This window comes from Eptesicus fuscus, chromosome 17, assembly GCF_027574615.1.
Source record: "Eptesicus fuscus isolate TK198812 chromosome 17, DD_ASM_mEF_20220401, whole genome shotgun sequence".
NCBI classification, from domain to species: domain Eukaryota; kingdom Metazoa; phylum Chordata; class Mammalia; order Chiroptera; family Vespertilionidae; genus Eptesicus; species Eptesicus fuscus.
Window position 1 is genome coordinate 42,499,667 of NC_072489.1, and position 25,767 is coordinate 42,525,433.

The 25,767-nt window shown below is 45.0% G+C and overlaps 1 protein-coding gene across 1 annotated transcript; it reads right to left on the reverse strand.

Moving 5' to 3' along the window:
* Positions 1–546: 546 nt before the first annotated feature.
* On the reverse strand, positions 547–23,050 carry PKD2L1 (polycystin 2 like 1, transient receptor potential cation channel). The gene is given in 15 exon segments (XM_054729083.1): positions 547–718; positions 1,032–1,159; positions 1,408–1,526; positions 2,460–2,586; positions 3,520–3,641; positions 3,820–3,918; positions 4,756–4,876; positions 5,192–5,373; positions 5,557–5,727; positions 6,381–6,609; positions 6,773–6,997; positions 8,069–8,322; positions 8,770–8,897; positions 21,854–21,967; positions 22,816–23,050. Coding segments are annotated over 15 exon segments (2,421 nt in total). The 3' UTR covers positions 547–551.
* Positions 23,051–25,767: the final 2,717 nt, after the last annotated feature.

Here is a 25,767-nt window from a genome sequence, read left to right on the forward strand (position 1 = left end):
TCCTCCACTGAGCGTTCATGGACTGTCTCCTCAGGTTGGGGAGGTAATCACTCCCCACTCCTCTGCAACACTGTAATCTCCCCACATGAGAGTCTCCTCACTTATATGACTTCCCCTTCTCTTCTACAGGGAAATTCTATGGGGAAGACAAGAACCCAATAGGTTCTAGAAGTAGGTCTCTAGATGTCCAATGGGTAAGACTCACTAGTAAGTAGGAAGACATTAGATATTGCTACTCTTGGATGCTATATTTTTCAGAAATCATGACTATCCAGATGCTTGGGGAAATCACTACCCTCCCTTCCTTTATTCTGTTTGCTATTGACCTTTTTGATTGTTTGTTTAATCACTACAGCACAGATGGGAAGCACAGGGTGTGAGAGGCCCAGGGGGAGATATTATTTCACAGAGCTATGCAGAGCTACATAGCTACACACAGAAACACTGAGTCACAAGCCTAAGCATGACGCTCAGTTAACACACAAAAACATGGGCTTAAAAGGCCAAACACAGGATAGGACTTGGCAGCAGCAGTGGTGGGAACTGTTGCCCTAGAAATAGAGGGAATGTGCAGAGGGGGCCTCTGGGAAGGCAGTGAGAGAGGAGCCTGCTGTCTGATGCTTTAGGACCCCTCCCCCACCATTGTCCTGCCCACCCTCGACTTCCCAGGGGGCTGGAATCACAGCTGTGGCTGGCTACACGTGTTCCCAAATGCCTGCTCCCCCTGTTAGAAGAAAAAGGGACAGACAGGTCATTAGAGGATTTTGTGTCCCACTTTCCTTTTATCTGGATCTGAGTCTCCAATCCCAGACCATCTCCTAGAGGCCAACGCATCCCTCAGGCCAGAGCAACTACCTTTAGGCCTTGCCCCCACCCCCTAACCTCCCCTATATACTGACTACTATGAAGAACATGTCACCCCAATAGCCTGAAAACAGATCTCTCAAAAATGTTTTGCCTCCACTCACTGAGTGGAGAAGATGGTTAGAGTTCAATTGTGGGGAGCCAAGGGGACTCAGATGAAGGGTCACTCACCATGCCTGGGGAGGGAGCCAGCTGCCCCTTCCTCTCCAGCATTCTTAGCTTTGAGCCCACAGCATCAACCTGGGCCAGGACTCCTTCCAGGACAGACTCCATCTGCAGAACTCTTCTTGTGAGCCTGTTCAGGATTTGAGAGAGACCAAGGAAGCAGAAATATGTGCTTGGGGGATTGAGTGTCTGCAGAGGAAGGAGAACAGAATGGTGTGTGTCTAGATGGGAGAAAAGAAGGTAAGACCCAGCCTTTAGGGAGAATTAAATGGGGGCAGAAGTTCTTCCTAGGCTAGGACAGAGGATTAGAAGGTTGTGAAAGAAGTTCAAGGTAGGATATTTAAACACAGTCAGCCCTGGGTCCCTGGCTGCACGTACGTGTAGAATTCTTCTCCTGAAACCCAGTCACCTGCTCCGGTAGCCTCTAGATCTGATTTGCCTGGTGAACTCCTCACAACGGACCAGCCCAGGTTCTCAATTTCAGCATTGAGGGCCACCTGATCAAGAAGTCAGAGGTCAGAGAGGAGAAGATGACTCTGGGAAGCCATCAGCTCTGGTTCTAATTCGCTTTCAGGAACAGGCCTTGGGCTATAGTTCTTGCTATGCCCCTTCCCTCTCAAACTCTGGAGACAATGGAATCAGAGTAGTAGCACTGGACACGAAGCTGGCCCAACCTCTGGAAAGGAATCACAACCCAAAGAAATAAAACACGAGCTCCTTGAGGCCTTGATTAATGAGGTGTTCACTAGAGGCCAACTCAGTTTGGGAGAGGAGGGACAATACCAGAATTCCTCGTACTGTCCCTCCTGCCGTTGACTTTTTGGTCTACACTAGATACGGATGAAGCAGGTATATTATGGACAGCTAAGGATAAGAGTTTGAAAAATCTCAAAAGGAAGGAATCATCAGGGATTCTTAAGCAATTGGACCTTTCCCCCTACAGACTATTTTAGAGCAATGGTTCTCAACTGTGGCTATGCATTGGAATCACCTGGGAAATTTTAAAAAGTACTGATTTCTGGGGTCCCCAACTTTCACACACACAGTGATTCTGGTCTAGGGTGTGGCCTAAGTATAAAGATTTTTTTTTAAATCCTCACCCAAAGATACATTTTTTTATTGATTTTAGAGAGAGAGGAAGGGGGGCGGGGAGAAATATCAATGAGAGATAAATATCGATGGGCTGCCTCCTGTACACACCCGGACCAGATATCAAACCCACAAACCACCTGGCCAGGGCTGAGTATGAGGACTTTTAAAGGCTCTCATGCATTCTAATATGCAGCAATTTGAGAACCACTATTCTAGAGAGCTCTTTCCTGCTCATCTATTGGAAGATTTTCAGTTTGGGTTTGTGTTGTGGGTGAATAGGGAGCGAGGGGGGTGAGCAATTTCCTTATACTACCTCTCCACCATCCAGCTGAGCTCACCCTCTCCTCCTCCAGGTCCTGTTGCATTTGTTTTTGCTCCTTCTCATCCAGGACATGATTCCCATCTTGGTCAAACCTGGTGAAGGTAGCCGTGAGCTCAGTGATCTCGTGCTCTTTGTGCCCCAGTCTGAGGAGAACAGGATGATAAAATAACTTCTGACAAGCTGTGGCTCTGATCTCTTGATTATGGACTCAATACTCTGGCAGGAGTCTCATTCTCTAGGGAAGAAAGGGATCACCTCATAGGAAAGCTGGGATCTCCAAAGTCTAGCAATTTTACCCCCAAGAAATCACTTGAGTCTATTTCTTTCATTCCTGTCTCCTGGTTCAGGCCCTTGTGATCTCCTACAATGCAAAATCTCTTTGCCTTAAATAACCTGCCCTCCATTTCTTCAGCTTCCCCTTTACTCCCTACTTGAAATCCATTCTCTATAATGCAACTAGAGTAATTAATCTTTCTAAAGTATGGGTCTAAATATACCCCTTCCCTGCTTAAAATGCCTCTTGAGCATCCTATCCTTTGGATAGAGTAGTAGTGTTTGAGGCTTTTTCCAATGTGGTCCATTTCTATGGCCTCATCTCCTGCTATGTCCCATCTTTCACTGGATACCTTAGCAATGATCAACTACTTATTATTCAGTGTCTGGCCTACAGCTGGTACTTACAATATATTTCTTCAGTGTTTATTAATATGTTTAACTGGGAAGCTGGGTGAGAATAGCTAAGGAAATAGACCAGTGTTTGTGAGGGAGCATGGAACAAAGATCAGAGTTTTGTGGGAGTGAGCGATGTATACAATGATCATGGAATCATGTTACATTACTCCCAAGAGTTGGTTCAACAAAGTCCAGAACATTATAGAACATGGTCATAGACCTTTAAACCAAAGGCACAATTCTGAAGGACAGGATCAGAGACGTATAGGCCAAGGTCAAAAGCCTATTAGCCAAGGGCAGAGACCCATAGGCCAAGATCAGAGGCTTATAGGCAAAGGATGTATGGTTGAGGGTCAAGGATTTATAGACCAATATCAGAGAAAGTTGGATCGCTGATTGCTCACTCCCTCAAGGTGTTAGTGAAATCCTCAAACTGGATCTCCTGCTCCCCACCCTGCAGGACCTTCTGCACATCCGAAACCTGTTTCTTCCTGAGATGCAGCCTCAGTAGGGTCTTGTTGTAGCCCTGGAAAGGGAAACAGGCACCAGTTCCCACAGCCTCCTCCTCATCCCTTCCCCTCACCCCTATCCACAGGCTTCCAGGCTTCCAGGGTCAAATTGAAAGGACACAAGAGCACAGGCCCCCACATTAGTCAGGAACAGACCAGGACATAGATATGCAGCTCAAGAGATTGAGTAGTTACCTGTTTCAGGAGGTCAGAAATCTGTAGCTCATCCTTCTGTCCAGCCAACTCCTCCTTGACCTCTGAATATGTGTCATTGATGATGGCAAGAAACATGTTCTGGAGGGTAAGGCAGGGATGTGGGTCCTCATGCCCAGACCCACTAACAGCATGGAGCCCACTGGCTCTATTAATGTTCTAAAGGGGCCATGCTTTCAACCCCAGATCTGCAGCCCACTAACCCCTGAATCTCAAGGCCCTCAGAGCCCAGCCTTTCAGCACAGTCCTGTTAGTGATGGATCATGGAGTGGTGACCTCACTCCATTGCTACAGTAACCTGACCAGAAAGATACTCCAACATATGCCACAGTCCCTTCATGTAAGGGCCCACCAAGCACTGAAGCCAGAAACTTTCCAAGGTGTTAATATAATTGTGATCTCCTTATCACCAATCCATGTCTGTATCCCTATCCATTGATCAAATAAAGAAACCTGCTACTTTGTTAATAAAAATCAAACCCAGATATTTATTTTATGGTTGTCAGGAAGAAAGAACAAATACACAACAGTGGTAGTAAAAACAGCTAGTGATCCCCACAGGAAGGGGAGTTTTGTAGAATAGGTGTGGAAGCTTTTAGGTGAAGCCCCTTCTAATGAGGCAGTTTTCTCTCTCTTTCCATCCTTGGAGAATACAGGTTTGATGTTAGTGAGGTAGCCTGCAGATTCCCTTATACTGTGCAAACTACCTGACCATGCTGACCACACTGACCAATCATATTAGCCAGCTCTCAGAAGATCCAGCCCATCTCACAACACACTCCCCATCTTTGATTTAAAAAACCCATTGTAATCTTGGATGCAGAACAGGGTGCAGGTGTCAAAACCCCACCTTGCAGTCCTTCTACATCTCCCCCTTCAGGTCCCAAATCCCCACCCTGTTCTCAGAAGGACCCTCACCAGAAGCACGAAGAAGACGAAAAAGACATAGGTGACAAAGTAGGCAGGTCCCAGGATGCGGTTGGCATTGTCGATAGCATTGTAGTCAAAGTCCCCAAGGATGATCCGGAACTGAGTGAAACTGAGAGACCAGGTTCTGGGTTTTACCCAGAGCCTAACCATAACCCTGATCCCAACCCATACCCCATCCACTTTCCTAACTTCTCTTTAGTGGACTCAGACAGACCCCTCACTGCACCTCCAACCCAATCTGATAGGGACAGGACAGGATGCACAGATACTTGAGCGCACGCATCTGGGCCTCCAGGGACTCTCACACAGATGCTTTAAGCACAGGCATGCCCACATGAATATACCCAGCTTCCCCAAGGATACATACACTCATGGAGTTGGAGGGTGAGGGGCCAGGGAAGCGTGAAGGGGACGGGACACACACATGCACTTGATGAAAGTACTAAAGTTTTCCACTTGGGTCCCGAAAAGCAGGTAGCCAAGCTGGGCATAGGCGAAAAATACGATGAAGAACATGACAGCGAAGCCCAGGATGTCTTTGGCACAGCGGGCCAGCGTGGAGGAGAGCTGGGTCATGGTTTTGTTGAAGCTGATGTACTTGAATATCTGGAAGGACCATGTTGAACCAAGCAATTAAGAAAGAAAAGAGAAAAATCTTGAAACAATCCACTTCAGGGGACTATGGAGGTCACAGGAGTTGCCAAAACAGGCAAGGGAAATGAGACAAGTATTGAGGAAGGGAGAATGAGTGCACTGAGGTGAAACTGGGAGTAAGGAGTCCCAAGGTACCTTGATCCAGGCAAAGAAGAGGTTGACGGCATTCATGTTGTTGTACTGTGTCTGCCAGAAGGCGAGGAACTCGAAGTCAGCGTATGTATTTGGCTGCTGCAGGAGCTTCCCCATCAGCCTATCCACCTCAAGAGTTCGGAATATGTGAAAGCCCACAGCTACAATGGAGAGCTGTCATCACAAGGGTTGAGGGGTCAGAAAAGTCAAGGGGATCTCAAGGGAAGTTCAGCGATGAAGTTATAGGGGTAACCCAGGTGGGAAACAAAACATCCTTCATTGCTGCGTTGTTGACTATCCCAGGTTCAAGTGGAACTGGATAGGATTATTAGGGAGCGTCTTAAAGCCCAAGAGAAGGTTCTGGGGCCAATGGTAAATACCTCGGTTGTAAAGGACCATAGAGAACTGGAGCCAAGTAACTTTATTTCCCCCACCACTTCCCAGCCTTGCTCAGGAAATTAATGTGTCTTATTAATAGGAATGAGACAAAGATGAAGAGGCAGGATATTTTAATACGAGAGAAAAGGCAGGAGTTTCAAGGGGATAATAAAGGCAAGAGACAGATGAGGAACAGAGTATCAAGTACATAAAGAAAAGAGCAGGGTCTGGATCAAAAACTAGAGGGAGAAGGGATGTGGGAGACAAGGCTTTCCCAGGGCTGAGTCAGGGGAACATCAGCCTCTTGCTCAGAGAGCTGTTACACAGGGATTTGACCAGAAGTCATAAGGAGGACTTGGGACTCTAAAAGGAATAACTCAGGACCCCTATCAGGGTAGATCCCCCATCTCCTCCCAATATGTCCCAAGTCCAAGATATCTGTTCCTCACCAAAATGACCACCAGGTCCAGAATGTTCCAGATGCCGCTGAGGTAGCGAAGTCGGTGGACATGGAGCTCCAGGATCTCCTCCACCACATAGTAGAAGATGAAGATGCAGAAGATGATCTCACAGCCAATGATAAAGAAGTCCCAGTTGCTGACATAGCGAATCAGCTTAACTGTGCGGATTTGCCAGGATGGGATGGCACCTCCTGTAGCTGGAAACTCCACCACCAGTCTGTGGGAGGAGAGATGTCTGGTGGGGCCTAGGCTGGGACAGTTACTCCCATTCCCTTCTCTCCCTATCCCCAGCACAGGTTGCATGTTTAGGGAAGGGTCTTGAGCAGAGAAGAGAACCAGGAATCATGGATGGAGGGATGCAGTAGGGAAAGGGGACCCACCTCAGAACACAGAAAAGATTGATGTTGGCATTGTAGACGGAGAAGTCGATGAAGACCACCCGAGTGCCCCTGTCTAGCCACAGGCTCTCCTGAAGGTCCCGGAGTGCCTCTGCACTGCCCTGTCGGGATCCCGGAAGGTCCAGGTAGTAGCCACCTCCACTGTAGCTTGTGAGCTGGCCCCAGTGAGAAGAGCCCCCCAGCTCATCCTGTGAGTGGTATGTCCACCTGCCGAGGAAGAAGCCATCTAAGCAGATGTCTGAGTTAACCAAAAGCTCATCTCCCAAGGCAATGGCAATACTTTATGATTATCTGGGCTTTACAGTTTCATACATATTATATATATACATATCACATATATCTCCCCCCAAAAATGTATACACACTTTGAATAAGTAAATCCAATGTTTCTTTTCTGATTTAACCCATTGAAATTAATAATTATACATTTTTGGGACACCCTGAATGTATATTTCACATATATTATCTTGTTTTGTGTTTAACATCTGTTTTAGAACCGAGGATAAACATTATCCACATTTTGCAAATGAGGAAACCAAGACTCAGAGGTGTCTGAGATTATCCAGCTAGTTAGTGGCCAAACTGAAACTCAAATGTAAATCTCCTAATTTTTCATGATGTCACCCAAGAGTATGGATGACATACCCAAGCCCCACTTTTGACCCCACCCTGAGTAGTCCCCTTACAGGAAGCACCTGGCCCATATAATACAAAAAAGTCCCTCTCTGTTCTTGTGGTCATGTACCTAGCTGGGTAACCTCATGAATGTTCTGATTACAAACTTTCTACCCTGGACCCCCTTTCTTTCCTGTCCTAGCCATACTTGCCCCCTTTCTCCCCTAATTTGTCATCCATACTTGATTCCTTGCTGCTCTCCCTATCAGTTCCAAGGGTCAGACTTCCAACCATGACTCATATGAAAGTATCGATGCTCCATCAATTCTCCATATTCTCAAGTGACTTCTGGGCAAGAAAAAAATGCCGTCTCTGGCAGGAATCCCTCCAGAGTAAGGCAAATGTGACTGTAACCTGTGTGTGGAAACAAGTCCCGAGGCTATGGCTCAGTCTGCTAATGTACCTTCTCTGTTCCTCAATGACTCAGACCAAAGTCTCCAAACAGCCAAAGTTGGGACTCAGAGAGATACCCCTCCCCATTTCTCCGAGTAACCCAAGGTTCTACCTCTACTTTTCCCTATGGCTCTGTGGAAGTGGTTTCCAAACCTTGGGATGGTGTCAGGCCCAGAGGGGCAAGCCCTATAATATTGGTGTGGGAACTCACGCTGTGCCATTGAGGGGCCCAAAGGGGAGCTGCTCTTCTTTGTCCGGAGAGTAGACGTCATAGCAGCTCACAATGTCCTCTCGGAAGTCCTCATGTACCACACAGGAGTCATTGCGGACCCTCAGCTGCCGCAGCCTTGGCACCCCCAGCAGCAAGTTCTCATAATAGATGAAGGAGTGGGAGCCATGGCCCAGGCTCTGGTTGTTGTACCATTTGGTCCAATACAAACTGTCCAGTAGTGGGCCCTGGGCAAACTAGACCACAAGCAGGGTTGAGCCTGACCCAGCCTCATCCTGACCTCTACTCTTAGAATGACCTTTGCCCTCACTCCCTGTTCCTCCACCTTGTCTCTAGTCTGCTTCTGTTGGACTCCTCAGCTGACCCACGAACCTTAATCAGATCTTGACCTGTGGCCTTACTCTTTATTTAATATGTATTTAGAAGTTCAGTCTTACCTCTGACTTCCCATACTAGTCTAATTCCTGGCTTGATGCCCTGATCATCATCCTGATCTCTCACCTACCTCCACCTTAACTCTAATCTGACCCATTAATTCTTTCATGACTCTTTGGTTCAGTCTGATGCTGGAATGATCTGGTCTCTGGATATGGTCTCATCCATTGTCTGACATACCTGAACTCTGGCCTGTATGTGGCCTCATCCCTCAGGCCATTGAGAAGGAGAGGTTATGTCATACTCACATCCCAGAAGTCTGCCATGCTGCTGATGGCCTGGAAGGAGACGCTGGTGTCTGATGGGGTATGCAAGAAGAGCTCAGACATGACTTTGGTGTAGTAATAGGCACTGGAGCTTGTCATCCCATAGGTCACTAGAAACGAAACCAAAAGGCATTCTTCTCACTGTTCCCATCTCCATTCTCCAGAAACAACAACAACAACAATAACAAACACAGAAAAACCCATTGCCCTTGGGCCAGCAATGCTGCCTAGATGGAAGTATATGGGACCCACCCCCTAGAGTTGACTGGGGAGGCTGATGGTGGCACTGGGGAAACCAGGGACTGCATTAAGGAAGAGTTGTGGCTACAAGGTCTCCTCCTTCCCTCCTAACTCACCTCAGAGAGACTGAACTCCACTCAGTAATTGTCTCTTGACATTGTCATTATGAAAATTCACTTTTCTCTTCCTGAACCAGCTTAACTTCCTAGTTCTCACTCCCTGGAGCCAAGAAATTTTCATCTTCAGCGTCAGATAGTGCTTCGTTTTATTTGTCTTATATTTATGCCCTTGGGAAAGTGCCTGAAAATTCTAGAGTACTCCAAGGCCTTGGCCAAACACCTTACAATGGAGATGTGGTCTCCTGGACCCTGGAGTCAGTTTGCAGCCATGGGGGTCAGAGGTAAGCATGGTACCTCTGGCCCCATTGCATCCTGATGGGCACAGTTGTCACCTGAGAGAGGAACTCAGAGCATCACAGATAAAAAAAAAAATAATAATAATAATAATAAAAAAACCTGACCTTTGCTCTGAAGAACTGGATCTCTACCAACCACCCTAAGACAGACACCCAGTCTAAAGTAGGGCTGTCAAGGGAAAGTATAAGTTTTCTGATTAAAAGGCAGAATTTGAAGAGTATAGCCATTTATTTTACAGATTGATCCTTAATGGATTCCTTAATTTGCTAATATTATGATTTATTTTGTTGCTAAATATTTTAGCTAGGTCATGAAAGAGAAAGAAAGATTAAAGAATTGTTGTAGATTAAAAGAAAGTAAAGAAACATGACAACTAAATGCAATGTGTGCATTTAGTTAGGATTATATACTGGACCATAATTTCTTTCTTTTGCTATAAAAGCTATTAGTGGATTAATTGGTGAAAGTATAATAAGGTCGATTTATTAGATGATAGTATTGAATCATTGATAATTTTCTGACTTTGATAAAAGAATGTCCTTGTTTTCAGAAAATATACATTGAAGTGTAGGAGTAATGAGACATTTTTGTCTGCAATTTACTCTCAAACAGTTGTATGTATATGTAGATAGATATCTAGAGAGAATGATACAGGGACAGCAAGCATGGTAACGTGTTCCTATTTGAGAAATCTGGGTGAATGGAGCTAAGAATACTTTGTATTACTCTTGCAACTTTTCTGTAAGTCTGTAATTACATTAAAAATGTTTAAATAGGGTTTGCTGGCCTCTAATGGGCAATTCCCTTTTAAGAATTTTCCTTTTCAAATCTTGGGTTACATTTCCTCCTACCACCCCATCTGGAAAAGGTATGACTTGGGTTGGACTGGAGCTTGTCCATAATCTTGGAGGGTAAATGGGGCCAATATGGCCTCAGATTAGACACAAGTAACATCATACTTTTCCAAGGGGGACATCAGCAAAGAAGGAAGCTTGTTACTTCACATTTCCCCATTTCATTCCATGAAGTCCAATAAATGACTTTACTTCTCTTTAACCCAAATCTGTGATTACCTATCCTAAGTATCTGGAAGACTCAGACTCAGTTTTCTGGATCTGGAAAACAAATTTCTGCCTCCTGAGAGACCATTCCATTACACAGTTAGAGCTAATGGTCAGTGAGCTGAACTTTTCCTAATGACAATCGGCTGATTAAATTGTTGCGCCTTCAGAATAGCCACTAGGTGGTACTCGTTGCCATAGCTTTTTCTCTAATTCTCCAAATCTGTTACTGCTCAGAATTAACATTGCTTTGAACTGGTTGTCCACTCTTTTTTAATAATATTTTTAATATATTTGTATTGATTTCAGAGAGGAAGGGAGAGGGAGAGAGAGATAGAAGCATCACTGATGAGAGAGAACTGTTGATTAGCTGTTTTCTGCAACCCTTGCATGTGCCCTGACCGGGAATCAAACCATGACCTTCTGGTTCATAGGTCAATGCTCAACCACTGAGCCACTCTGGCTGGGCTAAATCCCTATTATTAAGGTTGAGCTGGCTCAGATCACTTCACCCTCATATGAGAAGAACTTTGTAACTCTCTGTGTTTGGATGGGCCATAGTAACTGAGTATGCTAGGAAAGGCGTGAAATCATCATCCTATGGCCATTCCTAATCTTTGGCAACCACTTCTAGAGGGCTAGCCTTTCTGATCCTTCATAAGCATTATTCTGATGCTTTCAAACAGATCTCAGTTTTCTAGTGGGTTAAATTTTACTTTTCAATATTTTTTAAATTTGTGCCTTGATGTGAAATGACAACTGATATTTATTGAAAGCTCACTTATGCTAGGCACTATACAAAGCACCTTATTTGTTTTTCACCAATCTCACATTATTCTCATTTGATATATAAGGAAATCAAGGCTTCCAGAGATTTAAGTATCTTGACCTATCTTGCCAAAGGCACATGGCTAATATCAGGTTAACAGGTTGTACTATCATATGAACCAAGGCATCTTATTCCAAATTCCATACTCTCTCCATTACCATTGTGCCTTCACTAATGTCATAGTTCTATGTAACCAATTATTTTCTGCCATCATTATGTAGCTGTACCACATAAGAAATAGAAGCCTACCTACAATTTCCTGAACCTCCAATATACTTCTGTTTCTTCCCTTGTCAATTCTAAGAATGCTCGATCAAAAAGATAACTTAAAAAAAAGAAAGAAAGGTAAATTTTATGAAGGTTCCTCAAAAAATTAAAAATAAAACCACTATATCATATGATCTAGCAATTCTACTTCTGGGTATTTATCCAAAGAAAATGAAATCACTATCTTGCAAAGATATCTGTACCCCTATGTTCACTGCAGCATTATTTACAATAGCCAAAGCATGGAAACAACTTGTATATTCATCAACAGATAAGTGGATAAAGAAAATGTGCTGTATATAAATACAATGGAATATTATTCAGCCATTAGAAAAGGAAATCCTGCCGAAACCGGTTTGGCTCAATGGATAGAGCGTCGGTCTGCGGACTGAAAGGTCCCAGGTTCGATTCCGGTCAAGGGCATGTACATTGGCTGCGGGCACATCCCTGGTAGGGGGTGTGCAGGAGGCAGCTGGTCGATGATTCTCTCTCATCGATGTTTCTAGCTCTCTATCCCTCTCCCTTCCTCTCTGTAAAAAATCAATAAAATATATTAAAAAAAAAGAAAAGAAAAGGAAATCCTGCCATTTTCAACAACATGGATGGACCTTGAGGGCATTATGTTAAGTAAAATAAGTCAGACAGAGAAAGACAAATACTGTATGATTTTACTTATATGTGGAATCTTAAAAAAAAAAAAAAAAAAAACCCACCCCAAAACACCAAACTCATAGATGCAGAGAACAGACTGATGGTTGTCAGAGGCAGGAGGTGAGGGGGGTGGGTGAAATAGTGAAGGTGGTCAAAAGGTACAAACTTCCAGTTATGAGATAAATAAGTCCTGGGGATGTAATGTACAACATGGGGACTACAGTTAATAATACTGTATTATATATTTGAAAGTTGCTAAGAGAGTAAATCTTATCTTAAAAGTTCTCATGACAAAAATATTTTAAGTATGCATGTTGATGGATGTTAATTTATTGTGGTAATTATTTTGCAATACATACATATATCAAATCAGATTGCACACCTAAAATTAATACAATATTAGATGTCAATTATATTGCAATAAAAAAAGAAATACATCTTCTTCCTCATCTCCAAGCTTACTTCAACCTCTTTTGTTAATGCAAGATTCCACCAATCAATGGACAGAACCTTAAAATCCACTAAAAGAAAAGTAGAGTGAGCCTGGCCAGTGTGGTTGAGCCAACAATGGTTGAGTGTTGACCTATGAACCAGGAGGCCGAAGTTCGATTCCCGTTTTGGGTACATGCCTTGTGTTGTGGCTCAATCCCCAGTGTGGGGCGTGCAGGAAACAGCGATCAATGATCAATGATTCTCTCTCATCATTGATATCTTTCTCTGTCCCTCTCTTTTCCTCTCTGAAATCAATAAAAATATTTTTTAAAAAAAGAAAGTAGAGTGATATAGGCAGGCATTTGCTTATAACCAGTGATGGATAAAGAGCATCCAATTGATGTTAATTGGCATGTAGTCACAAGTCACAAAGGCCAAGGGTCTCTGCCCTCCTCCCCAGCTCCATGGTGATCAGACCCAGCCTTGTCCTGGCTCAGAGCCACTCCTCTACAGGGCCAGTTCCAGGTGCACCTTTGAGATAACAATATTGTCTCCTAAAACAAACAGCTATTGTTTCCACACAAAGACCTTCAATGTTTTCTCCATCAACAAAAGGCTACAGCCATCCTGCCAAGAAGACAAAGGACTGGAAGCTGTTTCATAAATGTCATGATGGTGAGAGGGGAGGGGTGGAGGCAGAAAGATCATTCTCCAGCACTTTCTCTGCCTAGGAATAGAACCAACTCCACCGATCAGGGACCATTCTGACTTACTGATCATTTCTCAACTACTTATAATGACAATAATAACAGCTTCCTAATCTGTGGAACAGAAATAATCATATCTATTTCTTACAGGACTGTTGTCAGGATCGAATGAGGTAAGAGTTGTGAAAGCTCTTTGTAAGGTTTAAAGGGTTACATACTGATAAGGTTTTATGAGAAGATGGATGGTTCACCCACATTGCCTGCATTAAAAAGATAGCTCCACGTTAGCCAGATGCGATACCAAATAGCCCTGGTGTCTAGTTCCACCTAGTTCCTAGAATAAAGCATGAGGGAGAAGAAATGTGGTCAGTATGGCTGACCATTATAATTTTCGAGGGCCCATCCCAGGCCAAATTGCTGTGCAGGTGATGTCTAACTTCCTTGGCTGTTTTCAGCCCCAGGAACCCAGATCCTGGAAATGAGCCCCCTGGTGGTTGTCCCACACCTAGGGTCTAATGCTCCAAACTTCATCCCCCAATTGCTCCATTGCCCCTCTTAACACTTACCTTCCTTATGCAATTAACACAAAAATAAATGCACACAATGAATTAAAACATGAGAAAAGTGTCCATCCTCACTAGTGATCAGGACAAATAAATTAAGGCAAATTGCACCACTTGATGCTTATTTAATAATTAAAACTATAAATGAAAGTATCCAATGTCGGTGAGCTTGTGACAAAATTGGTCCTAGCAGCATAATAAATGTGTATGATCCCTTACAGAGGCAAAATGACAACACATAGAAAGCACTGAGGAGATATTCCTATCTTTTGGCCTAGTAATATCTCTCCCTGGAAATTCCCAAGGAAATAATTCAACAAAAGTGAAAAAAAGCCGCAAGGACAGATATATTTACCTATAACAGGCAAATATTGAAATAACAAGAGAAATGCTTTAGTTAATTGTGGAATGACTGTAATCATTAAAATGAAAATATAAAAACTACTTACAAACATGAGGAAATGTTTATGATATAAATGTAAGTGAAAGTGTAAAATATGATACAACTAGGTAAAATGTGTAAATATATGGATAAGGACTGGCAATGTGAAAATATCTTTGGTATTGTGGTGGTGAATTATAGATGAATTGTATTTTAAGATTTTTTAAAATGTTTATGTCAGCTTTTAATATATTTTTATTGATTTCAGAGAGGAAGGAAGAGGGAGAGAGAAACAGAAACATCAATAATGAGAGAGAATAATTGATCAGCTGCCTCCTGCATGCCACACACTGGGAATTGAACCCAAAACCCGGGCATGTGCCCTGACGGGAAATCAAACTGTGACCTCCAACCACTGACCTACACTGGCCAGGCTATATCAGTTTTTAACTACAGCAATACAAAGAAAAGAAAGCAGTCAGGTAGTAGAATTCTATCAAGATTCTGCTTCTGTTATGGTAGGGCAGGGAGCTGTTCTTGCTAAGATGTTGATGGGTTGTTGAGACTAATGTGTGATACATCTTCAGAGAGACTGTAGTGGACTCTAGCAGGTAACAACCTCAGAATTTGAATCAGGCCAACAGACACTGAATTGGATTCCTGCTTCTGCCACTTACTGACTGTGTGGCCTTTGACAAGCTATTTCGCATATCTAAACCTTTCCTAAAATGTAAAATGGGAGTGATAACAGAACCAATTTCATGGGCTCATCTGGAGCAATCAATGAGATAATGTAGATAGCATAGTGCTAGGCACATTGAAAAATTATTCAATAAAGACTTGTTGTTTGTGCTGTTAATGATGCTGGTGGTGGTGGTAGTGAAAAAATAGGGTCTTCTGGAGAAAATGCCTTAACTTAAAGGTCTAATGTCAGAAGTGGATGCTGCTCAAATGACACCATCCCTATATGTGGAGCAAACTACAAACCAGGTATTTTAAAAATAGACGTTACCTATTAGAGCAGTTTTAGGTTCAAAGCAAAAATTGTGCGGGAGGTACAAAGGTTTCCCACACATCCCTTACCCCTATATAGCATAGCCTCCTCCACTATCAAAATCCCACACCAGAGTGGTACATCTGTTACAATCATGAACCTACATTGACACAGCGCTATCATCCAAAGCCCATAATTTACATCAGGATTCACTCTTAATGTTGCACATTCTATGGGTTTGGACAAAAGTCCAACATGTATCCATCATTATCATATCATATAAGTACTTTCACTACCCTAAAAATCCCCGATGCTCCATTTATTCATCTCTCCCTCTCCTTGACCCCTGGCAATGGCTGATCCTTTCACTATCTCCATAGTATTTCCTTTTCCAGAATGTTACATAGTTGGAGTCAAACAGTACATAGCCTTTTCAGATTGGCTTCTTCCTTGAAAGGTATTTTTACAACCATCTAGAAGCTCAAGTTAGTGTTTTGAAATTTCATTCGGTAATACAAAGATGATTACTACCAGTGATTGTGTTAAATTCTTTATACATGTAATCTCCATAATATACTAGTGTTATTATCCTTGTTCTACCAAAAAAGGAACTACCTAAGGTCACAAAACCAGTAAATGGCAGAGCTGGTATCTGAACCTAGTTTGCCTGACTTCAGTGTTCACATCTTTCCATTATGCCACAGTGTTTACCCTAATACCGAACACGGGCCCCGGAGCATCTGAGCCCGTCACAGGAGCTGACAGAGGGAAGCGCACTGGTAAAGGTGCATGTCCAGCCACATGGCACTGCAGCTCTTAGAAGACAGCATCCTGATAGACCAACGCAGCAGCCACCCTGCAGACTTGCATCCCTATCCTTAGGCAGAAGAGCTTAGTCAGTACACCTTGTCAGAACACTACTAGCCAACTTAGATGGGTCTACTTACGTGCTTCTTAACCATTTTGCATTATTCCCCAACCCAAGAGCCTCTTTAGACATTTTCTTTTTAATCATTCCCCTCCCCAATTAACTTTTTTTAAAAAACAAATCTTTATTGTTCAGATTATTACAGTTGTTCCTCTTTCTCCCCCTCCCCCCCCATAGCTCCTCTCCACCCGGTTCCCACCCCACCCTCTGCCTTTAGCATCCCCGCCCACTGTCCTCATCCATAGGTGTATGATTTTTTCCATTCTCTTCCTGCACTCCCACACCCCCTTCTCCCCAAGAATTGTCAGTCCACTCCCTTCCTATGCCCCTGATTCTATTATATTCACCAGTTTATTCTGTTCATCAGATTTTTCATTCACTTGTTGATAGATATGTCTTTGTTGTCACTTTGTTGTTCATAATTTTTATCTTTACCTTTTTCTTTTTCTTCCTCTTCTTAAAGAATACCCTTCAGCATTTCATATAATACCTGGTTTGGTGGTGATGAACTCCTTTAGCTTTTTCTTATCTGTGAAGCTCTTTATCTGACCTTCAATTCTAAATGATAGCTTTGCTGGGTAGAGTAATCTTGGTTGTAGGTTCTTGCTATTCATCACTTTGAATATTTCTTGCCACTCCCTTCTGGTCTGCATAGTTTCTGTTGAGAAATCAGCTGACAGTCATATGGGTACTCCCTTGTAGGTAACTAACTGTTTTTCTCTTGCTGCTTTTAATATTCTCTCGCCCTTGGCATTTTAATTATGATGTGTCTTGGTGTGGTCCTCTTTGGATTCCTTTTGTTTGGGATTCTGTGCGCTTCCTGGACTTGTAAATCTATTTTTTTCACCAGGTAGGGGAAGTTTTCTATCATTATTTCTTTAAATAGGTTTTCAATATCTTACTCTCTCTCTTCTTCTGGCACCCCCATAATTCTGATGTTGGTACGCTTGAAGTTGTCCCAGAGGCTCCTTACACTATCTTCATAATTTTTGGATTCTTTTTTCTTTTTGCTTTTCCAGTTGGGTGTTTTTTGCTTCTTCGTATTTCAAATCTTTGACTTGGTTCTTGTGATCCTCTAGTCTGCTGTTGGATCTCTGTATATTATTCTTTATTTCAGTCAGTGTATGCTTAATTTCTAGTTGGTCCTTTTTCATATCCTTGAGGGTCTCTGAGGTTTCTAGAAGATTCTTGAGTAACCTTATAACTGTGGTTTTGAACTCTATATCCAGTCATTTGCTTTCCTCAATTTCTTTCATTTGTGACCTGTTTCTTTGTCTCCACATTTTGGCTGCTTCCCTGTGTTGATAGTGTGGCTTTGTGTGCTAGGTGTCCTATAGAGCCCATTGGCTCATCCTCCCCAGTTACCTGAGGTGGACACTCTTGGTGGGCTTTGTGCACAGTCTTGTTGTAGTTAAGTCTTGATTGTTGTTGATATCACTGGGAGGAATTGACCTCCAGGTCAATTGGCTGTGAGGATCAGTTGTGTCTATGATGGAAGAACTTCTGCACTGGATACACCCTTATGGAGCAAGACTTGCTTCAGTGGGGCTTTGACACTCACTGAGTCTTCCCCCTGAGTGTGTCTCTTATGGATCTGAGGAGTTGTAATCTGGATAGACTCACTCTGACCACTGGGTACACTGGCTCTTGGATCTCCAAGGAGGTGCAAAGTCAGCAACTGCCTGAGGCCACCCAGCAGGAGCTACAGAGAGATCTGAAGATTCCTCTTCTTTGTTTGGGTTTTGGAGGTGCCCAGATGAGGCCCAGCTGTGAAGCAATGCAAGCTGCTGTTCAGCCTTGGGCCTTCTTTTGGAGGCTCTGGGGCTCTCTGACCCAGCTACAGTTTGTTTGGTTTTAGATTGCAAAAGGCCAGGCCATTCATATGCAAAAGCCTCTGTGCACATCTTGGGTTGGGTTGTAAATTGGGTGGGGTGGGGGTCTCAGGGAATCACCAGGGCAGAACAAACAGCAATGGCTAACCATCAGCCCTGCCCCAGAGAGGTCCCCAGGTCTCTGTGTCCCATGGCACCGTGCAGGAACAATGATCACTTCAAGCACCTCTGAGAGAAAGCTGCCCTCGTGTTCCAACCCAATGCCAGACAGTCCAGTTTCTCCCCGTATAAGTCTGGGTCCCCAGAGTCTTGCCCAGAACTGGAGTTCAGAGCAGTCAGGAGTTTGTATCTCCCTCCTGATTGAAAAAGACAACAGCGTACTCAGTTGCCAGCCCTTTTCTGCACACGCGCCTCCATACCTCCACACTTCACTTCTGTACCTCCGCACCTCCTCCCAGTCTCAGTGTGCTTTTCTCTTTCCTTCTGGTTGTATAAATTCCACTCAGCCAGCCTTTCTGTGGTTCTGGATGATATCCGTTTTGTCTTTTAGTTGTAGTTTTGAAGTGGTTGTGTGAGGCAGCAAGTTCAGGTGTTTTCCTATGCCACCATCTTGGTTCCTCCCCCAATTAACTTTTAATACCACATATATACTCTTATTTGCTTGTGTGTGGTGGCCTTTTCAGAGGGCCAAAAACTATTGTAAAACTTAAGTTATTTTGCCTTTGAAGAAACTATTTGCACCCCCTTAGGGTTTAGGGAGGCTGACAGGATGTTGAGATGTCAGTGAGGTGAGGTTAATGTACAAGGCTGGATGGTGTCTGAAGATTTGCCTGAAAAAAATGAAGAGGCCTGGAGAGGATAGGGGCTAGGAAAATAGTATTAGTACTTTTTTACTGAATGTTGTAGGAACCATCCTATCTAATAAAAGAGTAATATGCAAATTGACCATCACTCCAACACAAAGATGGCCACCCCCATGTGGTCAAAGATGGCCACCCCCATGTGGACACAAGATGGCCGCCACAAGACGGCCAGCAGGGGAGGGCAGTTGTGGGCAAATCAGACCAGCAGGGAGGGCAGTTGGGATGGATCAGGCCTGAAAGAGAGGGCAGTTGGGGGGGACCAGGCCAGCAGGGGAGGGCAGATGGGGTGACCAGGCCTGCAGGGGAGGACAGTTAGGGGCGAACAGGCCTGTAGGGGAGAGGAGTTTGGGGGGACCAGGCTGGCAGGGGAGGACAGTTAGGGGCAATCGGGCTGGCAGGGGAATGGTTAGGGGGTGATCAGGCTGGCAGGCAGAAGTGGTTAGGTGCAATCAGGCAGGCAGGCAGGCAGACAGATGAGCAGTTGGGAGCCAGCAGTCCTGGATTGTGAGAGGGATGTCCAATCCAGGATCGGGCCTAAACGGGCAGTCGGACATCCCTTGAGGGGTCCCAGATTGGTGAGGGTGCAGGCTGGGCTGAGGGATACACCCCCCGTGCACAAATTTTGTGCACTGGGCCTCTAGTCAGAATATGAAAGCCTCCAATTTCTTTTTCATAAGGAAGTTCTTGAGGGGGCTGACACTTTGTGGACAGGGAATTCTCAAAGTCAAAGGCAGTTAATGACACACCCTCAGGTAGTTTAACCGTTTCAAGGTCTTTTAGTAAGAGCCCAGCTCCATAGGAGTTGGAGGTTTTCAGAGGTTTAAAGGTATCAGATTAATTCTCTATCACTCTCCATTATATGTTGGATTCATGACACTGCAGTATAGTTTTATGATGTCTGTTGTGAGTTGAAAATAATAGTAGGTATTATTTATCATGTGCTAGGTGCTGCACCAAGCATATTAGTGGGCCGTTTGATTTAACCTTTACAACAATCTTGTCAGCCAGGTATGATCATTCTCAAGACTAACAGAAGTTAGCAAACGTGCTCCAGATCACACAGCTGATAATTGAAAGTGCCAGACCTTGAACCCCTTCGGGCTTCAGGGAGTCATACGGATGTAGATGGCTCAAGAGAAGAAAGTTCTAAAAAGGAGAAGGTAAGCCCCTGAAAGGCCCAAGAATCAGCCAACTCTGTATCCCTCAGTTCAAAATCTGGCACAGAGAATGGGGCTCCATGAATGGATGGAAATAGAGCTGCCCTGCAGTAGAATGGGTTCCCCATGAAACAGCGAGATCCCCATGGATACTCCCCACAATAGGGCTGGTTTGACACTAGATAGAGCACTATAGAGGGGATCACAGAGAAGGGATTTTTGCATCCTTAAACTTGATGACCTCTAAAGCTCACGCGTCCTGTAATTATTGGACTGAGTCTATGATTCAGACTTTGGGAAGTCACAGCTCACCTAGCATTCAGCAGTGCATTGAGATCTTAAAAAGTGGAGAACATGGGTAGATAGGACTTATGGGCTCCAGAACCCATGCTTACAGAGGAGTCAGAAGTGGCACCCCATAACTCTGAGGAGCTAGAAACCTCTCAATCTTGCTGCAAAGGCTAATCTGGAAAAACAGACGTTCAAATCATTTACTATAGAGAAAGGCTCTGCCTGTGGGTTTCAGCTGCTGTCATGGGATCTGAAAAAGAAGAGGAACACACTCCTTCCTAGCAGATGGTGAAAACAAAAATCAGTATGTCAACAAATGAGTTTCTGACAGTTGTTTGCTGAAAGCAATCAAATGAGCCCCACAAAATGCACACTGTGGGGTTGACCGTTGTTCCCCACATGCACTGTCTCTTTTCAGTCCGTGATGAGGGTCCATGGTAAACACTGAGAATTGCCCCCCTCTGTCCCCATGGAGTGAGTCCCAAATTACAGGTAGATGCAAGTGCTTAGCTTTCTGGAGGGCTCACACAAATGTGGGTGGCTCACAAAGATGACAAATTTTTCTATCAACACTGATATCAGACCTTCAGATTCCACTTTCAAAAGAGTCATGCATCCTAGAAACAACAACGAAAACCAGAGTCTTCTGTGGGGCATAAGGTACCTATTGATGGAGGTACCTTAGTTGTACAATCCAAGGAGCAGCTTTAATCAACACACACACACACACACACACACACACACACACACACACACACACGCACGCACGCACAATTCTGTGAAATTAGCCAAACCTCACTTGTTGTGCAAGTTTTTAAAGAAGTAATTACCTGAGTACAAAGCACCCTTATCTATAGGCTATACAGAATCTGTTGGGTCCAACTTTATTATTATCTACATTTCTTTGCTTCTATCCTTTTGTGATTCAGCATTTTATCTTTTCACTTGCTTCTCTCAAAACCAAACCTCCCCAGTTTGAGTCTATAGCTAGAGCTTCGCATCTCTCCTGTGGCCTGGTAGTCTCTTGTATGGGAGAACCTAAACTGCATCGACCATCACCACACTATTTGCATCTCCAACTCCCCCTCCCCCTTTTTTTTTTCAGGGGTCTGAGCTCTAAGACCTGCTGAATCTTTTTCTTCCTTCCTCTAAAGAAACATGGAACAGACATGGTATAATAACTATGTGAAACCCACCAAAGTATGTTTCCCAAACAGAAAGGAGTGGTCTTCTCCCAAACTCAGCAACTAGTTCTTTTTAAACATAATATTTTCAGCTGAAAAGGTCATAAATAGAATTTTGTTATTAATATCAAGATCCCAGGACACAGCCTGCTCACACGGATAGATGCTGTCCCCGAGATGTTGCCTGCAGAAGTACGTACACAGATGCTGTACACATAGTTGCTTCTCACAGACAGATGTTATTGTACAGAGAGACAGCTGTTACTCACAGAGACAGATGTCCACCAGGAACACGATGTACACCAAAAGCTCCCGCAGGGTGGTCTTGACATAAAGTTCCCGGTTCTCAGCTGTATTCTCAGTCAGGGTTGTCCCCCAAAGTCCTAAGAGGCATTGGAGAGATGCCCAGGATCCCCAAACAGCAGGGTCCCTCCTAGTTATCCCCACCCCTCAGTTCCTGTATTTTACTCCCATTTCCATCCCAGCCTCTTTCCTCACTCATCATCTTATCCCTTGGCTGAATCTAGCTACTCTAACCATGCCCATTCTCCTCCATCAAAGTCCCCAAATGAAGGCATGGAAAGAAGGCACTTGGTCCAGGTGGGACAGTCTAGAGCAGTGGTTCTCAACCTTCCTAATGCCGCGACCCTTTAATACAGTTCCTCATGTTGTGGTGACCCCCAGCCATAAAATTATTTTCGTTGCTACTTCATAACTGTAATTTTGCTACTGTTATGAATCGTGATGTAAATATCTGTGTTTTCCGATGGTCTTAGGCGACCCTGCTAGTGGTTCTCAACCTGTGGGTCGCCTAAGACCATCGGAAAACACAGATATTTACATTACGATTCATGACAGTAGCAAAATTACAGTTACGAAAATAATTTTATGGTTGGGGGTCACCACAACATGAGGAACTGTATTAAAGGGTCGCAGCATTAGGAAGGTTGAGAACCACTGGTCTAGAGCATCATCAAATCCATGTCTTTCCTTTAACTAGCTCCCATGTACCATTCTGGGCCCCCAGGTGATGTCCGTGCCAGGCATCCCCTCTGGGGAACATGGGCTGGCTCCTGTGTTCTAGGGCATGCAGCTCTAACAGACAATTCACAAACCTCAAAGAGACATGAAAGTCCACCTCTTCTTCAGATCACTTCCCCCCACCAAAAAGCTTTTGGTGACCCCTTCCCCTGACTCCAGTATCCTAGGAAAACCGTCCCCCACCAGCTACCTCTGATGCCCCGACGAATCTGGAGGCAGCAGGTGGACACCAGGGTCCTGTGTGCCTTCTCCTGGGGTCTGTCTTCATGTTTCGTGGCCTGGGGCTGGGGGGGCACCGCACTGGAGATGGTGCAGATCCTCAGCGTCCCGTGTGGGGAGGGGGGACCACTATAGGCGGGGTTGTCCCAGGCTTCGCGCCCCAGATTTTGCAGCTCCTGCCCCTCGGGACTTTCCACAGCATTCATGGGGAATGAGGTGGGCACCTGACACCTCAGGTATCCACTCTCACCTGAGAAAGAGGGAGCAAAGGCCCAGCCCAGCCAGGCCAGCAGAGAGCAAAGGGAGTCTGAGAGCAGCTGGTCTCAGCCAACCTCTGCCTCCTGCCTTTTGTAGGGGAAAATCTGTGGCCACTGGGGGGGCGGGGGGAGGGGGGAGGGAGGGGAGGAAGGGCCATCAATCCTGTCAGGGGCTCTCTTTCTCTCCCTTCTGCTGCAGGTCCCAGGGGAGAAGGAGGAAGGGGTGGGAGGGATCTTTGAGGCAGGGGTTTGACGAACTCTTTTTTTGAGAAAAGGGAAAATGAAGAAGATGTGAAGACTCGGGTGGAAGGAAGGAGGGGTGAAAGAGGTGAGCGCTGCGGGGAGAGGAGAGCTGCTTGCAGATGGGGCTTGATGGAGGGATGGTCCTGAGCCCAGCGAGACAGAAGAGGTGATGAAAGAGCAATGGGAAGAGCTGGGAGAGCAGGAGGCTAGCAGACTCCATTGTGGGTCTGAGCTCATTTCCACTAAAAGCTCCTGAAAGGGCTGACACAGATTGGGGTGGGGGTGGGGGGGGGGCGGGCGGCGAAGACCACGGCCAGGGAAGAGAGACTGAAAAGTGCTGCCTCCCTAACAGGCTCAGTCAATGGTGTCTGGGGATGCTTTACTGTCTGACCTTGAGCTGTCCCCTGGTGGGATGCAGAGGGGGAGCTCCCATCCCTCACTTCACCCCATAGCTGGGGGGAAAGGATAGCGGCAGGAGGACCCCCAGTTTGCAGATACCTAAGTGACAGGGTCTCTGACTGCTCATGGATGAGGAAGGGAGAAGGTCTGCAGAGTTTCAGGTTGTATCCTTTTCTCTGAGGTCTGGATAGAACGTTCTCATTGCTCAGCTGTGCTCGTGGCTTGGCGAGTGCTATGCCGATAGAAAGGTGCTCCTTAAGGATGTGGGGCTCAACCTGGGGAAAGGCTAAGCCCTGATTCGGAGGCTGGATAGGAGAGGACAGGGTGACTTGGGACTCCTTAAGGGGAGTGGATTTCTGGGCCCAGCTCAGCTGACAACCTTATCTTATGACTCTGCTTCTACTGGACCTGGAACTGTGTGTGAGCACAAAACGGAAATATGAGAGAGATCAGGGCTGATCTGCTTTCCTTCCAATCTCAGGTGTCTGAATTTAAGCCCTGGCATGAGCCCTCAAGCACACCTCTGACCAGGCCCACATGTGGCCTCTGATCACCTGCCCTGGCTCAGATACAGGAGTGGGGCTGCCCCCACGAGTGCAGGTAGTTACCTCCTCCTTGATAGCTAGAGTCAGGGCTACCCTTTCTCCAATTCCTGGCTCTCCATCTGAGATGAGAGAGCAACATTGCCTTTTGCTTCTCAGTCTATAGCTGCATTGGCCCGAAGCCCCCCCGTTTCACACTCAGTAAAACATCAGCCTGGTGGAAGTCACCAGTCTTGAATGTCCCCATAAAGAGATCCTGGCTCTAGACAACCCAGGGCTGGGCCCAGCTCCTTGATCAATAAGTGCACCCCAACATCTGAGGCAGGGTTGAATAAGCAGCAGCTGTCCTACCACTGGGTCTGCTATACGGATCTCCTGCTTCAGCCCAGACACTGTTAAGGGAACTGACTCTGTCTGGGCTGGAGCTAAGGCCTCCCTGTGAGCCCTCCTGGATGGAGGTCCCATCTCTCCATTTTATTGGCTAGTGAGACACATCCCAAGGTGCTTGTTTTCTTTGGGAAGACAAAAAATAAGGAATGGTGCCAGTATTGACTATTTTGTGTAAAACCAGCTGATTTTGTGCTTCTTGCCCACAAGCTTTCAAACAATTGCAAAAGGATTCCTGGCTTGCAAAACTGAACATTGGGACAGGGGTGATGAACAGGGTGAGGAAGCTAGCCATATAGTCCACAGTAGTTGGGAGAGGAACAGGAGATGGTTTCTGATTTCTTTGCGGTAATTTTGAATTCTGAGGGAGGTCTTTGATCAGCAGGGCTTTGGATGGACTCCTCATATGACAGGCCCCATACTCCTGAGAGCTTATGGCCAGAGCTGGCCTGCTTTTATTTATGGTCATCTTCCTGGACAACAGTGCTTTTTGCTTCTCAGTCTTGAGCACTCTCCATGTGTGTGGATCAACCTCTAATGCCCCCGAGAGCACAGGCTATGTAACAGCTTGAGAAATTTCCTCCCAAAATGCTCTTTATTTCTAGCATATTTAGTCTTACTCAAGAAGTTGCTGATCTTGTAATCAAGTGGGATCTCCTAATGATTTTGTGTCTAGCAGCTCTCCATGTCCTCAAGTTTCTACTGGCACTTGACTTTTCTTGTGTGACCCTATTTAAGAGGGCAACCAATTTCAGAGGAATCCCATGGCTCAGGCTGCAAAACCCAAGAGGCTTGAACTTGAAACCAAAACTCCCGGGTGTAATTCTTGGCTTAGCTCTTTACGAACCATCTGGTTCTGACTAAGTCCCTTTGGAGACTTAGTTTACCACTCTGCAAAGTGTTGATAATAAAGCCTGCCTCGCTTACCCTAAGGACTGTTATAGGAGTAAAACAGTAGAATATAGTCTTTTAGTGTACTATAAAGCACAAAACAAATTTATCTTACCATAGCATCCATCCTTGCCCATTCCGCTCATGCACAGCAGTTCAGGTTTAAGGTATATACCTTCATCCAGGACTCTGTTGTTGTTTTCC